The sequence below is a fragment of the Cololabis saira genome, chromosome 8 (genome assembly GCF_033807715.1).
Source record: "Cololabis saira isolate AMF1-May2022 chromosome 8, fColSai1.1, whole genome shotgun sequence".
Taxonomy (NCBI): Eukaryota; Metazoa; Chordata; class Actinopteri; order Beloniformes; family Belonidae; genus Cololabis; species Cololabis saira.
The window spans coordinates 11271190-11296345 of NC_084594.1; the positions used below are offsets into that span (position 1 = coordinate 11271190).

The following is a 25156-nucleotide window of genomic DNA, read 5'->3' on the forward strand; positions in this document are numbered from 1 at the left end:
GACACTGATCTGATAAGGTGGTTGAATAAGCACTAAGCACCAGTGCTTAAATAGAAGCTGAGTGACACCTCGCCTCTCATCCAAAACACTTTTAATTTCACATGGTAATTATTAGATGGGTGATACTTGAGGCTGCCTCCTCTGTTTAGTGTTGTTTTTTCCTGTTATTGGTTGATTGGTTCTTTCACTTCTTTCTCCAATTCTCTGTCTTCCTTGAACCAGCATGTGAACATTAGCTTTTTCAAAAAAGTCTCCCTCTGAACTGCAGGTGGACATCTGATTCTTTACCTGAAGAGCTGGCTCTTCTGTGTCATGCCATGTGTCTGAGAATTGTTATTTTAGGTGTATGAATATAAATACCTATGCATTCCGAACTATACAAGACTGCATATACAGAGCAGCTCACTTTTCTGTTTGTGTTTTGTCCTTTTGAACCTTTTTTTCTGTTTCTCTGAGGGTGTTTGGTTTGAAATATACTGGCAAAGTGCCATCTTTTCATTTAGCCAAACGTTAGGAAGAAAACATAAGGATGGATTTCCTTGAATGTCAGTTTATTCTTTCAACTTTTACCTTTACCCTTTTTGTTTTCTTCCTTTTTACCCCCAGAGAGGTACCAACCTCTTTAACTGAAGATCCTAAGATGATCCCTGTTCTGGCATAAACGTCTTGCATAATTAAAACATAATGTCCCACAACACACATTTATAAATGGGTGTCGTGATCAAGCTAAATAATGTGCTTGAGAGTCACTGCTGTATCTTGTCTCAATGTGAAGCCATGCAATGACTTGGACCAAAACCAGTAATGGTCTCCATAGCGTAAATGATTCACTCTGGTGGTGACGTTGACTTGTACAGACGCATTGAGACTTTATAAAGCACAAAATGAACGCTGAATTTTTCTTGGTACGATGCTTTCATATGTAGTTTGACATAACATTTGCTCCATGATGTTTGTTTAGTAGAGCTTCTAAACCAACTCCATGAGTGTGTTTTTTAATAAAACTGACAGATGGGAAGAGTAACATGTCTACAAATGGCTTTTGTCTGTTATATGGATGATATGACATTGTAATATAAAGTGAGTGGGGAAAAAAATATTTCTATTAACATAAAATTTAACTTTGGAATGTAAAATACATTTGTCTGTTGTGTTCCTTTTTCTTCTTGTGAAACGGGGTAGTGAAAGAGAGAGAGAGATTATTTTGTCCACTAGATGTCAGTATTCACTTCAAACAACTTGACACCACAGAATATACAGGACTGTCTCAGAAAAATTTGAATATTGTGATTTTCTGTAATGCAATTACAAAAATGTCATACATTCTGGATTCATTACAAATCAACTGAAATATTTCAAGCCTTTTATTATTTTAATATTGCTGATCATGGCTTACAGCTTAAGAAAACTCAAATATCCTATCTCAAAAAATTAGAATATTCTGGGAATCTTGATCTTAAACTGTAAGACATAATCAGCAATATTAAAATAATAAAAGGCTTGCAATATTTCAGTTGATTTGTAATGAATCCAGAATGTATGACATTTTTGTTTTTTTAATTGCATTACAGAAAATAAATAACTTTATCACAATATTCAAATTTTCTGAGACAGTCCTGTATTCTAACATAACATTGTTAGATACACAACATTATAAGCAACAATGGAGAACAACAAAACCACCGTGTGAAGATGCTGCCTGACACCAAGAAGAGTGTATCATTGTTCTTAGAAAAACACCTTCTATACTTCCATGAGCTGTAAGACCACTCTGTAAGTGAAACTGCTTCTCCAAAACCACCATAACAGAGCCAGATTACAGTTTGCAGCTCCACATGGAGGGAGGGGGGCAGAAAACATAATATTTGAATTCGTATCCTACGGTTTCATGAGACTATATTCAGACTTGTTAGTCATAACATTGTTATGTTTGGAAGTAAAAGGGGTGAGGAGTGGGGCATTCAGGCCTCAGAATGCATTGCCAGTTGTGAAGCATCAATCTTTATTTCTAAGGTGCTTTTTGCAGATAAAAATCACAAAGTGCTTCACAATAAAATGCAGAGTAAACAAGGGAAAAGCATGGAGTTGGCAGTATCATTGTGTGGCTTCTTTACTGCAGAGTGGATTGGTGCATTTCAGTATGTAGGTGGCATCATGAGGAAAGAAGGTCCTGTAGATGTACTAAAGCAACACAAGATATCAGCCAGTAACTTAAAGCTTGGGTGTGGATCGGTTTTCCAAAGTGACAGTAGCTCCACGCATAAACAATAAAGCTGTGGCTTCAGTCCCAACACCAGTTTTCTATGGAATAGTTCAGTTAGGGTTAACCTTTGTTTGCACTTGGTAACTTTTTGTTTGTTTTTAATTCAACACTTACTTACGTTGACATATTTTTGACCAAGCTAAAAGTACAAATTTTATGTAAAAACATAAAAGTGCTCAAAAACATGCACACCCTTTAAAATAAACTTGCTTTTATTTGTTTCATGTGTGACATTAAAGCTGAGGAAGCGTTATCTATTTTAGGTCAGTTTAGATTTTTCTAAATCTTCTCCAGCTGAGGAATGAGCCAAAATTCCAGCAAGATATTGCGGAGCTTGTGGTGGGCTACCTAAAACCTTTGAGCCAAGCTAAGAGTTTAAAGGAATTTCCACCAGACACCAGAGGTGTCAAAAGTATTCACATTCATTACTCAGGTAGAAGTATAGATACTAGAGTTTAAAAATACTCCTGTTGAAGTATCAACTCAAGTTTTTTACTCAAGTAAAAGTATAAAAGTACTGGTTTAAAAACGACTTAAAGTATAAAAGTAAAAGTAATGTAAGAGGGAAAAAAGCCATTACGGACAAAAGCCATTGAAAATGAATGCATCTTAGTATAATGCAAATATATTAAAGAACCATATATGTGTACTATTGAGCATTAACATGTGTTTCAGAGAGCAGAAGATATGATGACTAGTTGCCTATAAGTATTGTAATGGTGCAAAAAGTCAAACTTCAGAGGCATGTTATCATTTATCCTAACCTTTATTGGAATGTACATCCAAGTTTAGTTGCAGGAATCTGAGGGAACGGATGTAAGAACAAAACTGGACAAGAACATCTGAAACAACCACAACCAAATTCACTCTATCCGGATGGAGCAATTTAGTATTTTTTTAAAGGCCAAAATGAAATAGAGTAACGAGGCTGTTTCTAAAATGTAAAGAGTAAAAAGTACAGATAATTGCATGAAAATGTAAGGAGTAAAAGTAAAAAGTCATCTGAAAAATAATTACTCCAGTGAAGTATAGATAACCAAAATTTCTACTTAAGTAAGGTAACAAAGTATTTGTACTTTGTTACTTGACACCTCTGCCAGACACTAACAAAGAGTATGGATACTTTTAATTCTGAAAATAGTTCTCAAAAATATCCCTTTTTTATTATTTTTTTAACATGATTCTTACATCATTGATAATAAAAAAAGGGATCAAATCTTATGACTATTTTTTTTTTTCTTCCTAAAAATGCTGAGAGTACTGGTTAGAAAAGTTCTTATATTAGACTGTGAAAGAGATTTCAAAGTGAGCTTTACATCAATAATCAGGAACTGGTCTCCATAAACACAAACTGTGTAATAGGAAGTCTATGCGAGTCTGCCATTCTGCTTTGTAAACTTCAGCCCTTCCCATTACCTTTAAAGGACTGTCTACCCTGAACTAAATATGGACATGCACTTTAATAGGATTTTGAAGAATGTCCCAGCCTCACAGTTCACTTTGTTGATGCGAGTCTCCTCCAGTCCGTCACTGGAATCCCTGGCTTGACGGTTGCGAGTGCAACCTCTTCGCATCAGGGTTGATGCCTCTGGTGGCTTTTCGCTTAGGGAGACGCAACAGAATATAGAAAAAACTTTGCATCTCCCAGACCTGCTCTGGATTTACCTGCTCCCACCATTACTTCGGCCGGACAAACCAAACAAAATGTCTCGGCGGAAAGTGAGGGGCCTGACTCGCACCGGCCGCCAGGTCAGCGAGGACCCAGACCTGGACACCCTGCTCTCCACCCTCTCCCCTGAGGAGATGGAGCAGCTGGACGAGGACTTGAAGAATGTGCCAGACATCAACCAAGAGGATGGGAAGACCGTCGCCCAAGGGGAGAGCCAGTCGGCACAGCCACCTCTGAGCAACAGTGTCGCGGACTCAGCAACACACGGTGATGCCAAAAAGAGGCTCAGTCAGAGGGAGCAGTCGTTTGAGGTTAGTGAGATCAAATTGAGACCGGCATGTTTATAAATCATATGTTTACGTTTGAGCTCTTTCCATCACTTAATGTAAGGGCAATTATTTTAGATAACCAAATGCGTGACTGATCAAATCACAACAAAATATCCATTAACGCAGTTTTTTGAGTGATTCGCTGTGTTTGAATTGGCTTAAAGCAGCTGGACCTCATGCACCCAGGCTCCATCTCAAAAACAGTGGTCCCCAGAGTCGACTTCTGTGCCAGCAAAAACACAGTTTTCCCCCACTGGGGTTTGCTTACATTCTCTCCCCACTCCCACTGCCGTTTTTATAAGAAGCAATAAAAAGCCTCTGAAACATACAGAGGAATTTAGATTATTCCTGTGACAGGTTACAAGGCCTTTGAACTGTCAAAAACAGAAGGACCTCCTCACTTGACAGTCGGAGAGCAAGATTTATGGCAGTTTGTGTGTTTAAAGGAGAGGCACTCCAGTGGATGGAGCAGCAGCCCTGCAGAGCATCTTAATCCTGGTCTGATGGAATTCCTTGGTTGATTGCTCCTTCGCTCACTGCCTTTTAAGGATACATCTGCCGAAGCCACAGACTCGCACAGCAAAACAGATGGAGCCACACAAATCAAACAGTCTGCAAACTACTGGCTGCAAATGTATTCCTTTGCTGTAAAAGAGGGTTTCTTGTCCCGCTCACTGTAAACACACAGGCTGTAATGTATCTGAGAGAGTGTGTTACTAAAGTGAGAAGGTGAAACAACTTAATGTCAAGACATAAAATGCTTACACTTACGTATTTGCAAAATAAAGTATGTGTAAACGAAGGGACAGGCTGTAGATTCTTTATCCAACCATTCATTTGAGCACTGAGATGTGCCCTGATTTGTTTTGTTTGCTGTTGTCAGTGATGACACTTGATCATATTTATCTGAGGACTTTGCTGTCTGTGAAAATGCCTCGTTACACACAGTCAAGTTTGTCCTCCCGCAGGGTGAGCCGAAGAAAGCGAGCCGGAAGTCTGAATATCTGAGGAAGATGGGTCTCAGCCAGGAGGCAAACAGTGACGTGACCGCAGGGGTGCGAAGGCAATCTAGCGTTTCGAGTGCAAGAGAGAACAAGGAAGAGGACAGAAACTCCAAAGGCCCGGAAGGTTCCAAAGAGGAGCAAAGTTGGCGCTCGAGTAGAAGCAGGAAGCAGGAAGACGCAGAGAACGGCGCAAAGATGGACGCCAGCGAGAAAGAGAAACATGAGGACAGCAGGTTGAGAGACAGAAGAGAAAACAGAGAGAGCACAGGCAGCAAAACGAGGGATATGATTTCAAAGTTGCATGAAAAAAGAGATGACGTTAAAGAAAAAGAAAGGAAAGATGACTACAGGAAAAGAGACGACAGCAAAACCAAAGACATTATCTCAAAGCTGCGGGAAAAAAGTGAGAAGGACCTGGGGAGGGAAAGGGAGAGGAAATCTGAGGGCGTCAGGACACAAGGACTTGTCTCTAAAATGGTTGAGAAGCAGGGCAAAGCACCAGAGAGCCAGGATCAAGAGAGTAAATCAGAAGAGAAGAAGCCTAAAGCAGAGGGCCGTAACAAGCCCGATGCCAAACTCCAACGCCAATCATCTGACAAGAGTGAGGTGCAAGTGAAACGTGACGGTACAGAATGCAGAAGTGATCGGGAAGAGCTGGTTAACCACCGGGATCCTGTGAAAGAGAATGATACAGAGATTAACACGGAGAAGAAAGCCAAGGAGAATGTGGAAAAAGATGAGATTAAAGATGATATTAAAGGAAAACTAAAGGAAACACAGAAACTTGGTAACTGTGTGGCCAAAAACAGCCCGAACAGCAAGGTGAAGCAGGAAGAGGAAGAGGACGAAGACTCCAGCATGTTTGATGAGCTGATGCAGCAGGTTCGAAGCAACGACGCCTCCCTCACCGAGCTCAACGTCAACAACTCTGAGGTCATCAAGACCAAAACTCTCATCGAATTTGCAGAGGCTTTGCACCACAACGCCCACGTTAAGGCGTTTGCTCTGGCCAACTGCCGCGCAGACGACCATGTGGCCATTGCCATCGCCAAAATGCTACGCAGCAACAAATCTATCACCAGCGTCAACATTGACTCCAACCATCTCACCGGCAAGGGCATCCTGTCCCTCATCCAGTCGCTGCTGCACAACTCCACGCTGACCGAGCTTCGCTTTCAAAACCAGCGCCACATCTGCGGAGGGAAGACCGAAATGGAGATGACCAAGATCCTCAAAGACAACACCACACTGCTCAAACTGGGCTACCACTTCGAGTTAGCCGGGCCCAGGATGACCACCACCAACATACTGAGTCGCAATATGGACAGACAGAGGCAGCGGCGCCTGCAGGAACAGAAGCAGGCCCAGGCCAACGGGGAGAAGAAGGGGACACTGGAGGTACCCAAGAACGGAGGTGGAGGACCCCTGAGGGGCTCGCCCAGGTCCTCCCCCAAACCCTCTCCCATGCCTTCCCCAATGCCTTCACCCAAGCTGGCTCTGAGGAAAAGAAATGCAGGTCCTGCTCCGCCACCTCCACCTCCTCCTCCTGGGGGAGGAGGACCTCCACCTCCTCCACCTCCTACGTTGGACGGAACCCGCCTAAGCATCGGTAGCAAGAACTCAAGGGACCAACTGCTAGCCTCGATCCGAGGTAGCAATGTGAAACAACTGAAGAAGGTAGGTACGGCAGGACTGGTTACCGTATTTTCCGCACTATAAGGCGCACTGCATTATAAGGCGCACATTCAATGGGTGGTGTATTTTGAAACAATTTCCATATATAAGGCGCACCGCATTATAAGGCGCACTAAATATATGGTAAAATACCGTACTATAGTGGCTGGGGTTGAGTTACGTATCTACCTGATGGAGCTGCGCTGCAGGAAAAATGCTACAAATTCCTACAGCAAATGCAAAAAAAAAACAAGAAGAAAAGTACCGTATGTCAAACTTTATTAGCAAAATAAAAACCAGCGTTGATCCGTCTCGTCAAAGTTATGCGAGTCAGCGTCGCTGCTGTTGTCTTGAACGTCTGTGACGATTTCTGACGTTTTTAGCTCCATTACTTTGGCGACACCAACTACAGTACCCACAATCCCCCTGACTACAGTAACAGAAATTACCGTAATGATCATATATAAGGCGCACTGCATTATAAGGCGCACTGCCGGTTTTTGAGAAAATTAAAGGCTTTTAGGTTCAATTCAATTCAATTTTATTTATGTAGCGTCTAATACAACAGATGTTGTCTCTAGACGCTTTCCAGAGATCCAGAACATGAACATAAACATAAACATAAACAGGTGTGCCTTATAGTGCGGAAAATACGGTAATGGAAAAGTTAGCCCTTTGGGTCCGCATTCAAATCAAGTTGCGTCTCATTTTTTCACGCAGGTGCCGGTGCCAAAGTGGCTGCAGTAGCGTCATCCCGGTGGAAAGTAAAGCGGACAAGAAGCAAGGGAGAGCGGACATCTCACCATAGGTGTAATTGGAGATAAACTCGACGTTCCCACAGCCGGCTGAGGAGCTGTGCAGTGGGACAAACATGAGACGGTTGGATGACTTGCCCTCACAATGAGTTCTCCCTTCAAACACTGGACCAAAAGGACTCTGCAGAGAATGAGATGCAGGGCTTTCTGTAGACCAACTACCAAGAGTGCCACGAGCTTGGGGCTTTATGTCTTCAGTTATTGATGCTTTTTTTTTTTTGCACTAGGTTATATGAAGCCAATCATGCAACATGTTGGTTTATATATATATGCATCTGAATGTGAGCATGTGATAAGCTTAGATTCAAGTAACTTTTTATAAAAAAATCTCTTATAAAACATCTATTATTGATCATCTTAATTTGACCTTTTTATTTATTAGTGGAGGGGGAAAGTCCACTTTAAACTGGTTGGCTGTAAGTCCATTCAAACTGGGTGGAAATATCAGGGAATTAATAAACACGGCGACCTGACTTAACGAGATAAAAGTAGCCCGTGAAAGTGAGTCACATTGTCAAATCTCAAGACATCTCAGGCAGCCTTGGACAGCAGCCCAGTGGAATCCCAGCACACGATGGATTATTGGTGGGGAAATAACTATATGATAATAATCAATCCTGAAGAACAAACGGCTGTCCTTCGGTGTTTAATGTTGCATTTTGTACTGAATCATTTTAGCCTGAGTGTTTGACTTTCTTACATAACTTTTATGTAACACAGCTACATGTCTGAACTTAACTGGCGTTAGGGGGTTTGTTAACGCCTTATAAGTGAATGTCATGCTGAGACGATCTTTGATAAGTGAACATAAATCAGGGTGGCCTAAATAAGGACACGTGTCTCACTACACATGACTTTCCGAAAGAGCCTGTATGTCTTCAATAAAACACTCTGTTATGTGTGCACGTGTAATGTTATTTCTGACTCAGAGCATAAAGGGGGATGTGCTTCACACATGTAATATTACTCTTGAGTATTTTGCCTGGGAAGCATAGAAGTTACTGATCCATATACAGACACACATAGCAAGAGCAAGGCAGAGCGATGGATAATATTTGAATGACTTGTGGAAACAGCGTGTTAGCATAGTTATGTAAGGCTCTACAATCTGTTTTCCTTGCAAATCTAGCATGCAATAGAGGGCAACTGCAATCCTGTAGAGTAGGGAGCCTTTCACGTTTAGCTGGTTTAATTGAATTATTTTGTAGGGAAGATTCCTCAGTCAGGCTCGACAGCGTACACAGCACATTACTTTTTCATGTCAGGTCTGCCTCGTCATCTATGAATCTGCTGTTTGGAAACAGTGGAGGCTGTTCAGTGTCAGCTCACCGGCTGCAAAGGTAGTCATCATCCTGAGTGTTCGGCGAAGAGGGGAGCAGCACCGTTTACAGGCCGGTTTGTCTCTCCTAACCCCGGCCTCGGTCTCCTCGTCCATGAAATGTCCGTATTTGGTCATTTCTCAATGAAGGTTTGCTCTGCAAGTCATTCCTTTCCTCTTTCTAATAACGGGCTACAAGCCAGCTGTCTGTCTCTGGACTGTAGTTTCTCCTCTGACCAACACGAATGTTCTCCGATGGAGGAAAAAAAGAGGGGGAGCAATGAACATTTTCAGATTACTGGTTCAGTGCCAAATAAGCTGCTTGAGAGAAAATACCACGAACATTTTAAATGCTAAAAAGAGCTTAAATTACAATTGTGCAGAATATTTCTGGTTTATATCACGCAGAAATAGTCTTGATTGTGTTTTTCTCTCCAATACAGGACTCACTCTAAGGTCAACGGCTGCATCTGCTCCACTCACAGCTGATATAATTTCAGTCCAAAATTACTGAATAAAATATGCATCCTAATACATATATGGTTATTATATTTTACAGTTTTATGGTGAATTTGTGCTATGAAAAAACTATTGCAACACACCAAAACTGTAGAAAATAGGTGACGCTTTAGTAAGTCAGTCTTGCTCAAGCTTTCTGCATGGTATTCTTAAAACTCATATCGTGTTCACAAACATTTTTAAAAGATTGCAGCTGAAAAAGTGGGAACATATGAGGTAATGCTCAAAGCACCTGCCATTGTTTATGTTATGTAATACATGTAATGTAATAATCGCTCAGGGGTTATGACGCTATATAAATAAAATTGAATTAAATTGAATTGAAAGGAGACGAATGTCTCCCCTATAATCATTTGGTGACCAATGCAGATGCTAACGAACCAGAAAAATGATTCATACACAGTGTTCATTATATAAAGTGGAAACAATAAAACTGATTAACTATGAATACTTCATGGAGTTGTCTTGTTACGCCAAGGATTTTTGAATGAGACTTTGGAATGACCTTTTTTGATCTTTTTTTCCTCACTTGTCAAACAACTTCTCACTCATCGAATTGTCACTAATGGCTCATCAGAAACTGATTGAATGAATGTCGTATAAGCATTAATAAACACACAACACAATTTAAAGTGACTTTTTTTTATCACAGACTGTTAAATCCAAATTGAGAGAATACCATTAAACAATATCACAAAATAGAACAAAATAACAAATCACCCCATCACTCCGATCTGCCTCAAGGCCACTGCTGTGGAAATACATGTGACCGTCAACCTGAGTTGGACCCTGCATGCCTTCTCTCTTGTTAACTTAGCTTACTATACCAGCATTTCTTATATATCCAGGTTCTATTTTATAATTATTTTTGTTAATTCATATTTAAAATGTTCCTGTTTTTATATTCTGATAATATTTCTGATAATATATATTTTTTAGATTCATATACAGGTTCTATTTTATTTTTTGTCTGTATTATTTATTTTTTATAACCTGATATGTATTCATTGTGAACGTAATTTTGTAAAGAAATGCAACTGTGATGGACTAGCTGATAGACAATAAAGATGTGCTTAACATTTTGACTGAAAAATAAGCATAATAAAAACAAAAATAAAAACTGGGAGACCAATGCACATTGACACAATATAGTTAATTAAAATGAAATAATGATAAAAGTTCAAGAATTAAGGCAAAAAAAGAATAAATAAAACATACTTCTAAAAAATGTTAAACAGAATAAAACTATAAAATTTGATGCTACATAAAAGCCAGACCAAAGAGATGAGTTTTTAGTCTACGATTAAAAATGTCCACATTTCCAGCTCCTCTCAGATCCTCCGGCAGGATCTATCTATCTATCTATCTATCTATCTATCTATCTATCTATCTATCTATCTATCTATCTATCTATCTATCTATCTATCTATCTATCTATCTATCTATCTATCTATCTATCTATCTATCTATCTATCTATCTATCTATCTATCTATCTACAGAACTGTCTCATACATTCTGGATTCATTACAAATCATATGAAATATTGCAAGCCTTTTATTATTTTAATATTGCTGATTATGGCTTACAGTGTAAGATTAAGATTCCCAGAATATTCAATCTATCTATCTATCTATCTATCTATCTATCTATCTATCTATCTATCTATCTATCCATCTATCCATCTATCCATCTATCCATCTATCTATCTATCTATCTATCTATCTATCTATCTATCTATCTATCTATCTATCTATCTATCTATCTATCTATCTATCTATCTATCTATGTAAACAAGCAGGCATGGTGCGATATACAATTGCGTCGGTAGGTGGCGGTATTCAATTATTTAGAAATTCAACCAAAAAAAACCGCGAAGAAGAATCGGTAGATTACATCATCATCACGGTGTTACGTCATCAGGGCCGGGGAACAGCAAAAGAACAAAATGGAGGAGTATGCCAGAGAGCCGTGGTGAGTGGGACAAAATCACAACAACACTGCTTGAACAAAAGTGTTTTCATCGTTTCCTGGCTTTGGGTTGATTTAAAATGCCAACGCCGTTTGTGTCACGGCTCTTGTGTTACAGCACATCCCGAAACAGTTCAAATAGCAGCGGCTAGCCGGGTGTTGTTAGCTGCGAGGCTAATTTCCCATACAAACCCAACGGCGGAGCGGGCTCGCTGCTAGCAGCATGCTAACAGGCTACATCACGTTGTTAGTGACCTTGTCGGCTCTTTCCTTCACCTGTCTGTTCCCTTCTCTCACTGCAACTACAGACACTTTAACAGGAACATTCACATTTGATCTCTGCCGTTAACAGTAGAGCTGTTGCTATTCGTGGGGAAATTAAATATTTAGTAACGTATGTGCATTTAGCAGCTTGTGGCTCAGACATCTGTGCAGCCAGTCTGCAGGTTTCACAACATTTTCAGACATGCTCTTGTAGTTTATCCACATTGTCTGGGGAATGGAGTTAACTACTAACATACTTGCACAATATCCACAAAGAGTTGACAAACAGTTGTTATAAACGCACCTTGGAAATGTCAGATATTGATTTTGACTGCCATGTGACTGCTTATATCAGCTCACATGCTGGAGGTGAAACAGCCAGGTGAAGAAGAGACATGCATTTACATAAACATGCACATACATGTTCGGCTTCTCGTGCTCATTTGATTGAGGTTTTGAAATGAAATGATTGTTTTGTCTGATTTGTATGCTTTTGTTAATTGTTTGTTTTTTATTTTATTTATTTTTTATTTCACAAGGACAATGGAATAACACCTCATTGGTTCTCAGGAAAGCGTGAAGTTACAGACATTTGACATTTTTGGTGTTGCTGTTTAATTATTATTATTTTTATTTATTTTTTCTTTATTATTATTAATGTAGAACATTTTGTCTGGCTACATAAATGTATCTTTAATATCTCCTGGGTACAGCCACATCAGACATTACTCTGTTTAATATTTTTATTTTATTTTATTTTTTTTTCCCCACTTCTGAATTAATTAATTATTAATATTTGGTACAATTGTGTACGAATTTATTTATTTTACATACTGCCATCTGTTTTGATGTTAGAAGTGTTGTTGAATGTTACTATATTACAAAAATCCATAAATATATGTTTAAAAAAAAAAAGACCTATTGAGGTCAAGACCTCTTTTCCAAGGGTGACCTGGCCAAGGAAGGCAGCAGCACACGTCCACACACAAATAACAGCAATCACGTAATAAACATTAAAATGAGAGTGCAGGCACTGCCGAAAGGATTCTCGTCGGTTTTTAAGAAGTGAGCGAAAGGCTTCAAAAGAAACAAGTTCAGGCATTTTCAGTTCAAGTTGGAGGTTATTCCACGCAGAGGGTGCAGAGAAACTAAAAGCTTTTTTCCCCAAGTTAGTCCGAACACGAGGAACAGCCAGGTGCAAAGTGTCATTCGACCTCAAAGCATAATGGCTTTTAGTTCTCTGGAGAAATAAACATAAATAAACAGGAACCAAGCCAAGAAGAGCCTTATAAATCAGAGTCATCCAGTGTGTAAATCGTCTAACATTCAGAGAAGGCAAACCAGCTTTAGCGTTCAATTCATGTTTAATATACCGTAGCATATTTGTGGTAAGAAATTGCAATGTATCATATTAAAATTTAATGGAAATGCCTTATAATGATCTTAAATCAATTGGATAAAAAAGAAAAAAATGATTTAAGCATTATAAATCCTGCTCACACCCTTTTTATTTTTTTATAATTTTATATTTTATTTTATAATTATATTGCTCAAAGAAAAAACATTTCAAATTTTAAATGAAAGTAAAAAAAGGCATCAACCTTTGTCCACTGGTTAAACAGGAGGCATATATGTCTTACATTTAAGTATTATTTCCTACAGAGCCTGTTTTCACTCCTGCATATGTAGCTACCAAGATGGATGGATTATTGGGGTCTACAGTGGTATAATGTGGATGAAGTTGTTTTCCAATGCTGAGTCAAAACCCTTGTGTGGATGCAGATCTGTTTTACTTTGAAAACTGACTAATGTGTGGAGTAGCCTCACTAATCCAATTGTAATTAAACCAGAGCCAACTGCTGCATGTAGACACCATATTCAGAGTGATAGTTTAGAGCTGATGGAAGTTTTGTGGTCTGCACCAGTGTGTCCATTATTAAAGTATGAAATCTAGATCCATTAATGTTTTGAATGTGTTTGTTTTTTTTCCACAATCATCGCTTAAATGATAATAAGCAGATGCATGTTCTTTCTGATTTGACTTTACAACCTGTACTGTGCAGCTTCTTACTAGGGGTTGTAAAAGGCTAAATTGTGTTAATTGTCTGCTTTCAGCCCCTGGAGGATCGTGGATGACTGTGGTGGAGCATTCACTATGGGAGCCATCGGAGGGGGGATTTTTCAGGCTGTAAAGGGCTTCAGAAACGCACCCTCGGTAAGCTCATACATGTGGCTCAACACTTACTTTGCATTGTTCTTGTGGGATCACAAATGGAAAATTGGCTGTACTTAGTTTATTTTAAGATAACATACAAAGGGTTATACAGCACTCTTACTCTGGCATACTTGCATTCACATGCTAAGAATGACTGAGCTGCCATTCAGGTTGATGACCTTCTGGCACAATGACACTCTGGCACCCCCACTATAACCTGGATGAAAGGGGACCTAAGTTTTGTGTTTGTCTGAATCAGAAATTTGATATTTGGATTTTGACTTTGCTGCTCAAGTAAAAATGTTCACTGTTGTGTGTGTTTGCTTCAATTAGGGGATGAACCACCGGATGAGGGGAAGTTTAACTGCCATCAAGACTAGAGCCCCACAACTTGGAGGTAAGGAAACAAAAAAAAAAAACAACATATTGATACTTCAAGATTTCCTTCTTATAATGTAGAACTCTTGACTTTTATCAGGTTAACAACATACTCTTTGCAATTTTAATATAAATTGTCTGTGGAAACTTCTTGATTACAGTGGGAGAGTACTTGCAATTTTTCTGATGCAGCCCGTTTGAATTCTTTGTGTGTTTGCAGGTAGCTTTGCAGTGTGGGGAGGCCTCTTTTCCATGATCGATTGTGGTTTAGTAAAAGTTCGAGGGAAGGAGGACCCCTGGAATTCAATAACAAGTGGGGCCATGACTGGAGCCATCCTCGCTGCAAGAAGTGAGTACATCAGTGGAAACTGGTATTTAATGTCCAGTCCTCAGTGCAGCCTCAGTTCCTGTCGGGAGCATTTCAGAAGCAGATCTCTTCCGAGTTTTGCCTGTTGTGAGATCCACAAAGTTTTGTAGTCATGTGAGAATGTTGCTATGATCTGCTTGTTTTAAGGATTACTTGTCACCATAACATGTTAATTTCAACTACTTAAATTTAAATTAACTTCTTGATCATTTTAGAAGTAGAAAAGCATATTTAACACTCATGGTTGAAATCTTTTCTGAAATAGTTTTCTCACTGTCTCTGACAGTTTAAAGTATTACGAGTCGGATTCTGCTTGTGGTTTTTTTGTTTTGTTTTTTTTGGAACCAACTGAATCAACCGGTTTCTCTCCACCATTTTTGTTTCTGACTTCCTGCCTTCTGAGTCGGTTGTGTGTAATTTGGGGCACCCAGATACACTGCTTATTGATTACAGTGGTTAAGATCCACAGTGGCTGATGTTACAGATTTCATTTGTTGCCATCATTTCCAGCAATCCTCTTTCTGTGCATTTCAACGAGGCTCTTCATGCAGAATCTGTAATTGACACGAGTTTGCAAAGATCTCCTTTTCCACTTTCCTATTGAGTATAATTGCCCTGTTAGAGATATAGCGAAGAACAGTGGGAGATGTTTAGCACACTACATTGTCTGTGTTTCCTATTTAATCTGTCAATGCAAAATGGGGATTTTAATGTACTGCTTATGTGTGTTTATTCTTCTAAAGATGGACCAATAGCCATGGTTGGCTCTGCAGCCATGGGAGGGATTCTGCTGGCTTTGATAGAAGGTGCTGGAATCTTGCTAACGAGGTTTGCCTCTTCACAATTCCCAACTGGTGAGTGATTATCAGTTAAAGGGTAGTTTGTTTCATAAAAAAGCCCAACAGCAGCTGTAGAAGTTTGTATCTTACTGGAAAACGTGACCACCTTCCTGTATACAACGTAAAGAATTATGTCCATCCGAACAATTTTGTAAAGCACTTTAATTAAAAGCAGTTATGCATTTGTTATGTCTGCTCTAAGATGTGTCAGTTTATTTATTAATTTTCTCACATTTTAGATGGTTGATTTATTGAGATATCCAAATATAAATTCCCATCTTGATGGATTACTTTCTATAAAATGTAGTATGTCATATATGATAAAAGGGTGCTAAAAAATAAACTTTGCCTGCCAATAAATGGTTCTCTTCAGTACTACTGCCAGTTTAATAGTATACAGTAATTACATTTTAGTTTACACATTTGCGCAGCTTAAAAAAAAAAGGGAGAGCTCTAAACCTGCATTATAGTATTGAATTTAAAAACGGGAGAAAAATGAAATGCAATGGAGAAACTGCTGTGTAGCCTTGAATTGTCCTGACCGAGTAAAATCTTTATTTCTTTGTAAAAACCATAAGATGCACTAAGAATGATTTAGAGATGGTTTACTTCGTTCCATGCTTATCAATGATTACATTTGGAAAAAAAGAAAGGGCCCTTTCTTCTGATTATTCAATTCAATTCAATTCAATTCAATTTTATTTATATAGCGTCTAATACAACAGAGTTGTCTCTAGACGCTTTACAGAGACCCATACCCAGAACATGACCCCCGAGCAGTTATTACATAAACAATGGCAGGTAAAAACTCCCCTAGTGGGAGAAAAACCTTAAGCCAAACAGTGGCAAGGAAAAACTCCCCTTTAGGAGGGAAGAAACCTTGAGCAGGACCGGGCTCATCAGGGGGGACCCTCCTGCCGAGGGCCAGACTGGTGGGTCAGGGACGGCAACAGCACAGCAGGCAGGTGGAAGCAGCAACGGGATGACCGGGGGTGGGGACCGCAGGCCAGCACACAGCTCCCGAAGCTCCGGCCCAATCAGCAAGTCCCAGGTTGGGGTGCAGGGTCAGGAAAAGACTTGTGCTCCGTAATGCAAGCTACAAGCCACCCACGGCCACCTGCAGGACAAAAGAGAGAAAAGGGAGGAGAAGGGGGGGCCAGCAACGGGATGACCAGGGGTGGGGACCGCAGGCCAGCACGCAGCTCCTGAAGCTCCGGCCCAATCAGCAAGTCCCAGGTTGGGGTGCAGGGTCGGGGAAAGACTTGTGCTCCGTAATGCAAGCTACAAGCCACCCACGACCACCTGCAGGTTCCGGTGTCCGGCAAAGGATGCTGCAACATGGACAAAAGAGAGAAAAGGGAGGAGAAGGGGGGGCCAGCACAAGAAACCACAGGAGCGACTCTGACACACTAAAGTTTACACTACCTAGAGATTTACCAACACCAGCTAGAGGTTTACTAAACACTAACTATAGGCTTTACTAAACAGAAATGTTTTAAGTTTAGTTTTAAAGGTGGAGGTGGTGTCAGCCCCCTTAACCCAGATTGGAAGTTGGTTCCATAGTAGTGGCGCCTGATAGCAGAACGCCCGCCCTCCAAATCTACATTTAGATACTCTAGGAACTACGAGTAAACCTGCACTCTGAGAACGGAGAGCTCTGACAGGAACATAAGGCACTATCAGGTCTTGCAAATAATGCGGAGCTAAGCCGTTTTGGGCTTTATACGCAAGTAATAAAATTTTAAATTGGATTCTGAATTTTACGGGTAACCAATGGAGCGACGCTAACACTGGAGAGACGTGGTCTCTCCTGCTAATTCCTGTCAGTACTCGTGCTGCTGCATTTTGGATCAGCTGGAGCCTATTCAGCAATTTACTTGGACATCCTGCTAACAACACATTACAGTAATCTAGTCTAGAAGATACAAACGCATGAACTAGTTTTTCTGCATCACTCTGTGAGAGGATTTTCCTAATCTTTGCAATATTACGGAGATGGAAAAAGGCTATTTTACAAACCTGATTGACATATGGTTTAAACGACAAATCCTGATCGAAAATAACACCAAGATTTCTCACAGTTGCACTGGAAGCCATCGCAACACCATCTAATCCCTTCCTAAGATGCTCTGGACCAAGAATGATAACCTCCGTTTTATCTGAATTTAGAAGCAGGAAATTTCTGGACATCCAGTCCTTGATGTCCCTAAGACATGCCTGAAGTTTAACTAACGGTTCTGTTTCATCCGGCTTCATAGACAAATAGAGCTGCGTATCATCAGCATAACAATGAAAGTGTATGCCGTGATTCTGGATTATACTTCCCAACGGCTGCATGTATAAACTGAACAAGATTGGCCCTAGCACTGAACCCTGCGGAACACCATAACAGACCCTTGACTGTTCTGAAGAAACCTCATGTACATGAACAAACTGGAACCTGTCAGATAGGTATGATTTAAACCAACATAGAGCTGTCCCTTTAATCCCAACAACATGCTCTAACCTGTGCAGTAAAATGCCATGATCTATAGTGTCAAAAGCAGCACTGAGGTCCAGTAGAACCAGTATGGACACTAATCCCTTATCTGAGGCCATAAGGAGGTCATTCGTGACTCGAACAAGTGCTGTCTCTGTGCTATGATGCATTCTGAACCCTGACTGAAAGACTTCAAACAGATCATTTCTATACAAATAGTCACATAACTGGCTTGAAACTGCCTTTTCCAGAATTTTAGACACAAATGGAAGGTTGGAAATTGGTCTATAATTAGCTAAGGTGTCTGGGTCAAGAGAAGGTTTTTTAAGTAAAGGTTTAATTACTGCGACTTTGAAAACCTGTGGTACATATCCTAAACTTAGGGATAAGTTAATTTGGTCCAGTATTGTCGTACCAATAAGAGAAAAAATATGTTTGAATAGTCGAGTCGGGATGGGGTCTAACATACATGTGGTTGACTTAGCTCTATTAACGAGTGAAGTCAGCTCAGGGAGGTCTATAGGATCAAAACAGTCTAGAGACAAGTCAGAGCCTAGGGAAGTCGCTAAAGCTGAAGAAACACCTACAACCGGCTGGTTGATTTCTTCTCTAATTCTCGCGATTTTACTGTTTAAGAAGCCCATAAAGTCCTCACTACTGAGAGCTGCAGGAATGCACGGCTCAACAGAGTTGTGACTCTTTGTCAGCCTGGCTACAGTGCTGAACAGAAAACGTGGGTTACTTTTGTTATCCTCTATCAACGTTGAATAATAAGCTGTTCTGGCTTTGCGAATGGCTTTTTTATATACTATTAGAATATCTTTCCATTCACGATGAGAGTCTACAGACCTACAAGAGTACCACTTCCTTTCCATTTTACGCACGTTTTGTTTCAACATGCGGATATCTGAATTATACCAGGGAGTTAAGCTCCTGTGGCTAGAAACCCTCCTTTTCAAAGGAGCAACTTCATCTAAAGCTGAATGCAACAAATCAGCAGTGTTACTAGCAAGGAAATCAACATCTGCAGAGGTAGAACCCAGGTCACTGGCCTCGGCTACATCACTATTTCGCACTGTCGTAAGATAAGCAATGGCCTCCCTAAATTTAACAATAACTTCATCAGACAAACATCTGCTAAAATAATACCTCCTATTTTGCACTTCAACATCAACAAAATTAAATTCAAACGTTATTAAGTAATGGTCGGATAAAAGGGAGTTTACAGGTGACACCAACAGACCATCAGTTTCAACACCGTAGGTGAGAACGAGATCGAGAGTATGATTAAAACAGTGCGTCGGTTTATCCACTTTTTGTGAGATACCCATTGATTCTAGAAGAGAATCGAAGGCTAATTTAAGATTATCGCTTTCAACATCCATATGAATGTTAAAATCACCCACTATGATGAATTTATCTGTGCTGATCAATAATCCAGAAAGGAAATCTGAAAATTCAGACAAAAACTCCAGATACGCACCAGCAGGGGGCCGGTACACTACCACTAACACAACTGGCTTCTCTGATTTCCAGCTCGGAAATTTCAGACTAAGCGTGAGGCTTTCAAATGTATTATAGTTGCACTTAGGTTCAATTTTTGTTTCGAGACCGGAGTTATAAATTGCTGCGACTCCTCCGCCTCGGCCCGTGCTTCTAGGAATGTGATGATTAAAGTAGCCGGGCGGAGTTGATTCATTCAAACTAACATACTCTTCCTCCTGTAACCATGTTTCTGTTAAGCAGAAAATATCACTCCTGCTCTCTGTAATTATATCATTTACTAACAGAGACTTAGAGCTTAATGATCGTATATTTAGTAGTCCGCATCTAATTTTTAGGTCTGTAATTGGTACCAAATGTACATTGGTTTTAATTTTTACAAGGTTATCTTGGTTAACGCCTCTATAACGCTGCACCTGGTGAACTTTTGGAGGGCGGGGAACTGCAACCACTTCTATTTTGCTAGGCACCTGGCCAGAGTCGCCAATATCATGTAATCCTACAGTTTTAGAGTCGCTAATTACATAATGCAATCCTACAGTTTTGTTGGCAGGCGTTGGTCCTTGAGAAGCAACAGATGTGTCGCTGAGTGGGGAAAAACAGTTAGACACATGAAGCGGGTGGTGGTGTTCTGTGAGCCCTTTAAGACTACCCTTCCTCCGAACCGTCACCCAGCTGCCCTGCCTGGCCGGCTGCCGGGGAGCTGCAGGGGAGCGGTTACGCTCAGCTGCTACGGGCCGGTCCGCAGAGGATTCTATCGGACTATGGTCTAGTTGGCCAAACCGGACCTCTAACTGACTAAGCCTCGCCTCCAGCCCTGTTAAACTACAGCTCTGCATCCTGGCCTGGACCCTGCATTGTCAGGGGGAGTGTCTAATAACATTGGCCAGATTTCTAGACATAAGAGCTGCACCATCCCGGGTGGGATGAATGCCGTCCCTTCTAATCAGACCGGGCTTTCCCCAGAATGTCTCCCAGTTGTCAATAAAGTCCACGTCGTTTTCTGAACACCACTGAGACAACCAGCGGCGGAGCGAGAGCATGCGACTAAACATGTCATCGCTGGTCAGATTGGGGAGGGGGCCAGAAAAACCTACAGAGTCCGACATGGTCTTGGCGAAGTTACACACCGAGACAATATTCATTCTGGTTACTTCCGACTGGCGAAGACGGGAGTCATTAGCTCCGACATTGATGATAACTTTACCATATTTACGATTACCCTTTGCCAGTAGCTTCAAATTTGCTTCTATGTCGCCCGCTCTGGCCCCCGGGATACACCTAACTAAGGTCTCTGGAGTCGGCTTCACATGTCTCACAATAGAGTCTCCAATCACCAGGGTCTGTTTCTCAACAGATGTGTCGCTGAGTGGGGAAAAACGGTTAGACACCTGAAGCGGGTGGTGGTGTTCTGTGAGCCCTTTAAGACTACCCTTCCTCCGAACCGTCACCCAGCTGCCCTGCCTGGCCGGCTGCTCGGGAGCTGCAGGGGAGCGGTTACGCTCAGCTGCTACGGGCCGGTCCGCAGAGGATTCTATCGGACTATGGTCTAGTTGGCCAAACCGGACCTCTAACTGACTGAGCCTCGCCTCCAGCCCTGCAAATAAGCTACACTTTAAGCACTTACCGTCTTCACTAAAGGAGGCAGAGGAATAACTAAACATTTCACACACTGAGCAGGAAAGAGGTGAAGCGGTGGGAGCCGGAGCGGCCATGCTAAGATGCTAACGGAGGCTAACGGACAGAAAATGTATCGGTGATTGGTGACAGTGAAAGTTACGGAAGAGAAAATGAGCGAGTGTTGAAATAAAGACAGTAATGTACCAGATATAGTGCTATTTTACCAGAAAACAGTCTAAGTTTTAGATAAAAAGTCGGGAGAGATCTGAGCCTGCAAACGCCGTGAGACGGCAGCAGCACAGACCGCAACACCAGGAAGTGACGCGATGCGTGACGCAATACGTTACCCCTCTATCTCTATTACCGATTATAATAAACCTGGTGTGGCTCTCTTACTTTATAAGCCTCAAAAAGTACGTTTGCCAGCGGTATTAAAGGTTGAACATAAAGATGCTTTTAGGTGTTGCATTTCATCTGAACATTTTGGTGAATTTTGACAGTTTCAGTTGTGGCTTTTTGGAATATCCTGAAAACAGTAACACTGACTATGAGTAGATGTAAATTTGTTATTAGACTTATGATACATATTTTCTATCTCATTAGTACATAGCCCCAGTTATATTTACTTAGACTACTTGTTGGCCTCAATTTCATTTATTTCCTTTTGTTTTCCTTTGTAGGCCCCCAGTTTGCAGAGGAACCTACTCCTGCTCCAATGCCCACCCCACCTTTCGGAGACTACAGACAATATCAGTGAGAGGACTCCCTACCCTCTAGGCCTTTTTTTGAATTCCTTGCTGAAGTTAAAAAGAAGAAATGGAGGTGCAGAATGTCATCGCGTCACACAGTAGAAGCTCTACTCAACTTTATGGACAGTGTCAGAGATGTGAACGAGAGAACTTTCATTTTCCTTCTCATAAGAGCCACGTACATCTATCTGCCTTTTGCCATTCTCAGCCTTGTCATGTGCATCTGTGTCACCTGACACCTCTGGAATGAGAAAACGAGGTGTGCTTTCCATTGTGTTCACATGCAGTTGTATTGCACATATCCTGGCAGATGAGCTCTGAAGGAGTTGAATGCTGGAAAAAAACCGCGTCAAACATGGAACACGATGAATTATGTACATATACAGTAAAGATTTCCTCTTGTATTCACTTATATTAGTCTTTATTTGCCATCAATGCCAGATGCTTGGGCTGGCCTCTTATTCAGAGTCGTGAAGGCAGAGTTCTATTAGGCACAATGCCATTCCTGGATTATTAGTTTCTTTTAAAGTTATTTATTTTAGATTGTTAAAGAGTTGTATCAGATTGTTCTTTAATGTGACAGTGATATGTACTTTTTTTTTTACCTTCATCATCCATATGTGGAAAAGACTGCTATTGACAATGGATGGCACAGGTTCAAATAAATGGAGAAACTTAAGCAAGGGATTGACGCATATTCTGTTAAATCTGTTTAACAGATTGTACAATAAAGACCATAAATTGTAAAGTGTGCCTTTTGAATCCTTATAAGTGCAACTATACCATAGGTTCTATTCAAATTCATGAAATTATTAATGAAAATGTTTATTTTTAAGATTATGTCACATAAAGTTTAAACCATGCTACCTGTACATTAGTTTACCCCACTCCACTAGAGGGTGCTAGTTGCAAAAATACAAGTCGGTCTCTGGCTGTAAGCATGCAGCTGTTTCTATGAAGTACAAAATGGATAAGAAAGGATTACTTTCCTCTCACATCACACACTGTCTTGCATGTGTTATTTCTTTAAAATGATTAGTTTTAGATGTGAAGGAGGCTGAATGTGACAGGAATGTGATGAAACTTTAGTGGCATGCCAGCAAACATGACGTGAGAGGGTCAGGATTGTTTATTACTGGTGGAGCTGCATGCTGGAGACTTGAATCATAATACTAAAACTGGACTTGTCTAAAACGGGCCAGAATATTATATAATATGAGAATATCAAGACAATAATCCGATTAAATAGAAAGTTTGATCGATAATTAGGTTTACAAATTGACAGATTAAGACACCTTGTTTAACATCAAACAACCCCTTACAATATTCTTAATTTTATAAAGAAAACAGTTTATGTTGATATTTTTAGAATAAGAATATTTATCAATTACTTTTTGTTTTGAAAATGATGTTTTACTACTTGGATTTAATGAAAACTTTACAACATTTTGGTGTACAAGGGCTTCATTTAAAATCAGTATCAATAGCAAGACCCTTAAACATCTGACAGTACAAGATAGTTAATTTAAATCTGTACTCAAAAATTAGAATTAAATTAAAATAAGCAAATATTCAGGAGAAACTGGAGCCAGAGGGTGTTAGCGCAATTAACTAATATAATATACACGAATCCCATTAACAAGAAGTTAAGTTTGTTTTCTCTTACTGAATTTCCCTTTATACAAAATCACAATGGATTTGAAATAAAACAAGATGTAATTACAGTTCATGCCTTAGGCTTTAATTTAAGAGGTTTCACAAAATTATGAGCATAATCTAACCATTAAGGAACTAAAGCCATTATGATTCAAGTGTCTCCAGTTTCAGGGCCTGAAAATAATTTGTAATCATAACCATAATTTTGATAACTTTATTAAAAAATCCTTTATTGATTAATAACTGACTGCAGGCCGATAGACATTACCAAATGTTGAATTTCCTCCCCGGATGTACTTTGCCAGTTCTTCACTGCATCTACTTTCAGCTACTGCTTGATTAGATAACATAATAGAAACAGCTCTGCTGAACACGGCCAAGATGGCCTCAGGTAGATGACTTGTATCTTGTATCTTGTACTTTGTTCCAGTGTTGTATTTGATACCGTTGATCGCAACATTCCTTTAATGTATTATCTTTGGGAAGTTCATAAAACTTTTAAAAGCCTCCAGCTGATTGTAACTGCTGCAGCCAGAGTTTTGATGAACTTTGCCTGTAGAGATCATTTTCCACAACCTAAGCTTCCCGTTGATTTCAGTAATCATTTCGAGTTCCTCTCCTCACATTTACAGCCCATAAGGGCCTACCTACGTCTTATTTTACCCAACTTCATAGTTCCACATCATCCCAACAGAGCATTTCGCTCTCAGACAGCAGGCGTACCGGTACTTATGGTTCCTAGAATTTGTAAAAGTACAATGGGGGGCAGAACCTGCAGTTATCAGACTCCTCTTTTGGGGAACCTGGTTCCAGTTATTGTTCAGGGAGAAGAAAATATCTCTTATTTTCTTTTATAAATCTTATAGTTCTGGATAGCTTCATTGATGACACTTTCATACTCTTCGTGTATGCATATTACATTATTGCTGTCTCTCTTTCTTGTTGTTTCAGACTTCCAACCAGTCGAGATAGATGATGGCTGCCCTTGCGTATTCTGGGTCTGCTGGACTTTTGGTTTTAGCCCTGTTAACCATGTATGTTCCTCTCCACTGTTAATATAATATTAATAATACCTTTATTTATAAAGCGCTTTTCAAAAACAAGTCACAAAGTGCTTTACATGCAATTAAAAACAGGAAACAAACAATTAGTACAATATTAAGACACAATTGAGAGGTAATAAAAACAGACAAATAATACCATCAGGTAAGTGCAAGTCTAGAATAGTGAGTTTTTAAAAGTGACTTAAAAGAAGAAGTGATATTGGATGAAAGGGGACCAAGATGGGAAGAAATATGATTTTGCGATGAGTCTGGCCCCTATGATGAGGATTTCTGTCTTCTTTGAGTTACCGTAAGTTGTAAAAAGTTTGATGCCATCCAGTTATTGATATCTGCAATGCACATGTGGAGGTTATTTAGTTGATTGGAGTTGCTATTATCAAAGGAAAGGTATAATTGTGTACCATCGGCATAGAAATGGTTTTTAATATTGTGTTTTGTAATAATATGACCTAGAGGAAGCAT

At 40.1% G+C, this 25156-nt stretch overlaps 2 protein-coding genes across 2 annotated transcripts; both read left to right on the forward strand.

Annotated features, from left to right (window-relative positions):
• Positions 1 to 3761: 3761 nt before the first annotated feature.
• Positions 3762 to 8669, forward strand: lmod1b (leiomodin 1b (smooth muscle)). The gene is made up of 3 exons (XM_061726753.1): positions 3762 to 4243; positions 5230 to 6942; positions 7660 to 8669. The coding sequence occupies exons 1-3, from the start codon at positions 3968 to 3970 to the stop codon at positions 7684 to 7686; spliced, it is 2016 nt and encodes a 671-aa protein (XP_061582737.1). The 5' UTR covers positions 3762 to 3967; the 3' UTR covers positions 7687 to 8669.
• A 2798-nt stretch (positions 8670 to 11467) lies between these two features.
• timm17a (translocase of inner mitochondrial membrane 17 homolog A (yeast)) lies at positions 11468 to 22722 on the forward strand. The gene is made up of 6 exons (XM_061726754.1): positions 11468 to 11563; positions 13940 to 14039; positions 14373 to 14436; positions 14638 to 14766; positions 15528 to 15638; positions 21906 to 22722. The coding sequence occupies exons 1-6, from the start codon at positions 11538 to 11540 to the stop codon at positions 21980 to 21982; spliced, it is 507 nt and encodes a 168-aa protein (XP_061582738.1). The 5' UTR covers positions 11468 to 11537; the 3' UTR covers positions 21983 to 22722.
• Positions 22723 to 25156: the final 2434 nt, after the last annotated feature.

Bases quoted from the DNA above. Each gene is read 5' to 3' on its own strand.
- lmod1b (XM_061726753.1), top strand. From the start codon at position 3,968: ATGTCTCGGCGGAAAGTGAGGGGCCTGACTCGCACCGGCCGCCAGGTC. The intron at 4,244-5,229 runs GTTAGTGAGATC...GTCCTCCCGCAG, and splicing joins AGAGGGAGCAGTCGTTTGAG to GGTGAGCCGAAGAAAGCGAG. The intron at 6,943-7,659 runs GTAGGTACGGCA...TTTTTCACGCAG, and splicing joins ATGTGAAACAACTGAAGAAG to GTGCCGGTGCCAAAGTGGCT.
- timm17a (XM_061726754.1), top strand. From the start codon at position 11,538: ATGGAGGAGTATGCCAGAGAGCCGTG. The intron at 14,040-14,372 runs GTAAGCTCATAC...TGCTTCAATTAG, and splicing joins GCTTCAGAAACGCACCCTCG to GGGATGAACCACCGGATGAG. The intron at 15,639-21,905 runs GTGAGTGATTAT...TTTCCTTTGTAG, and splicing joins CTCTTCACAATTCCCAACTG to GCCCCCAGTTTGCAGAGGAA.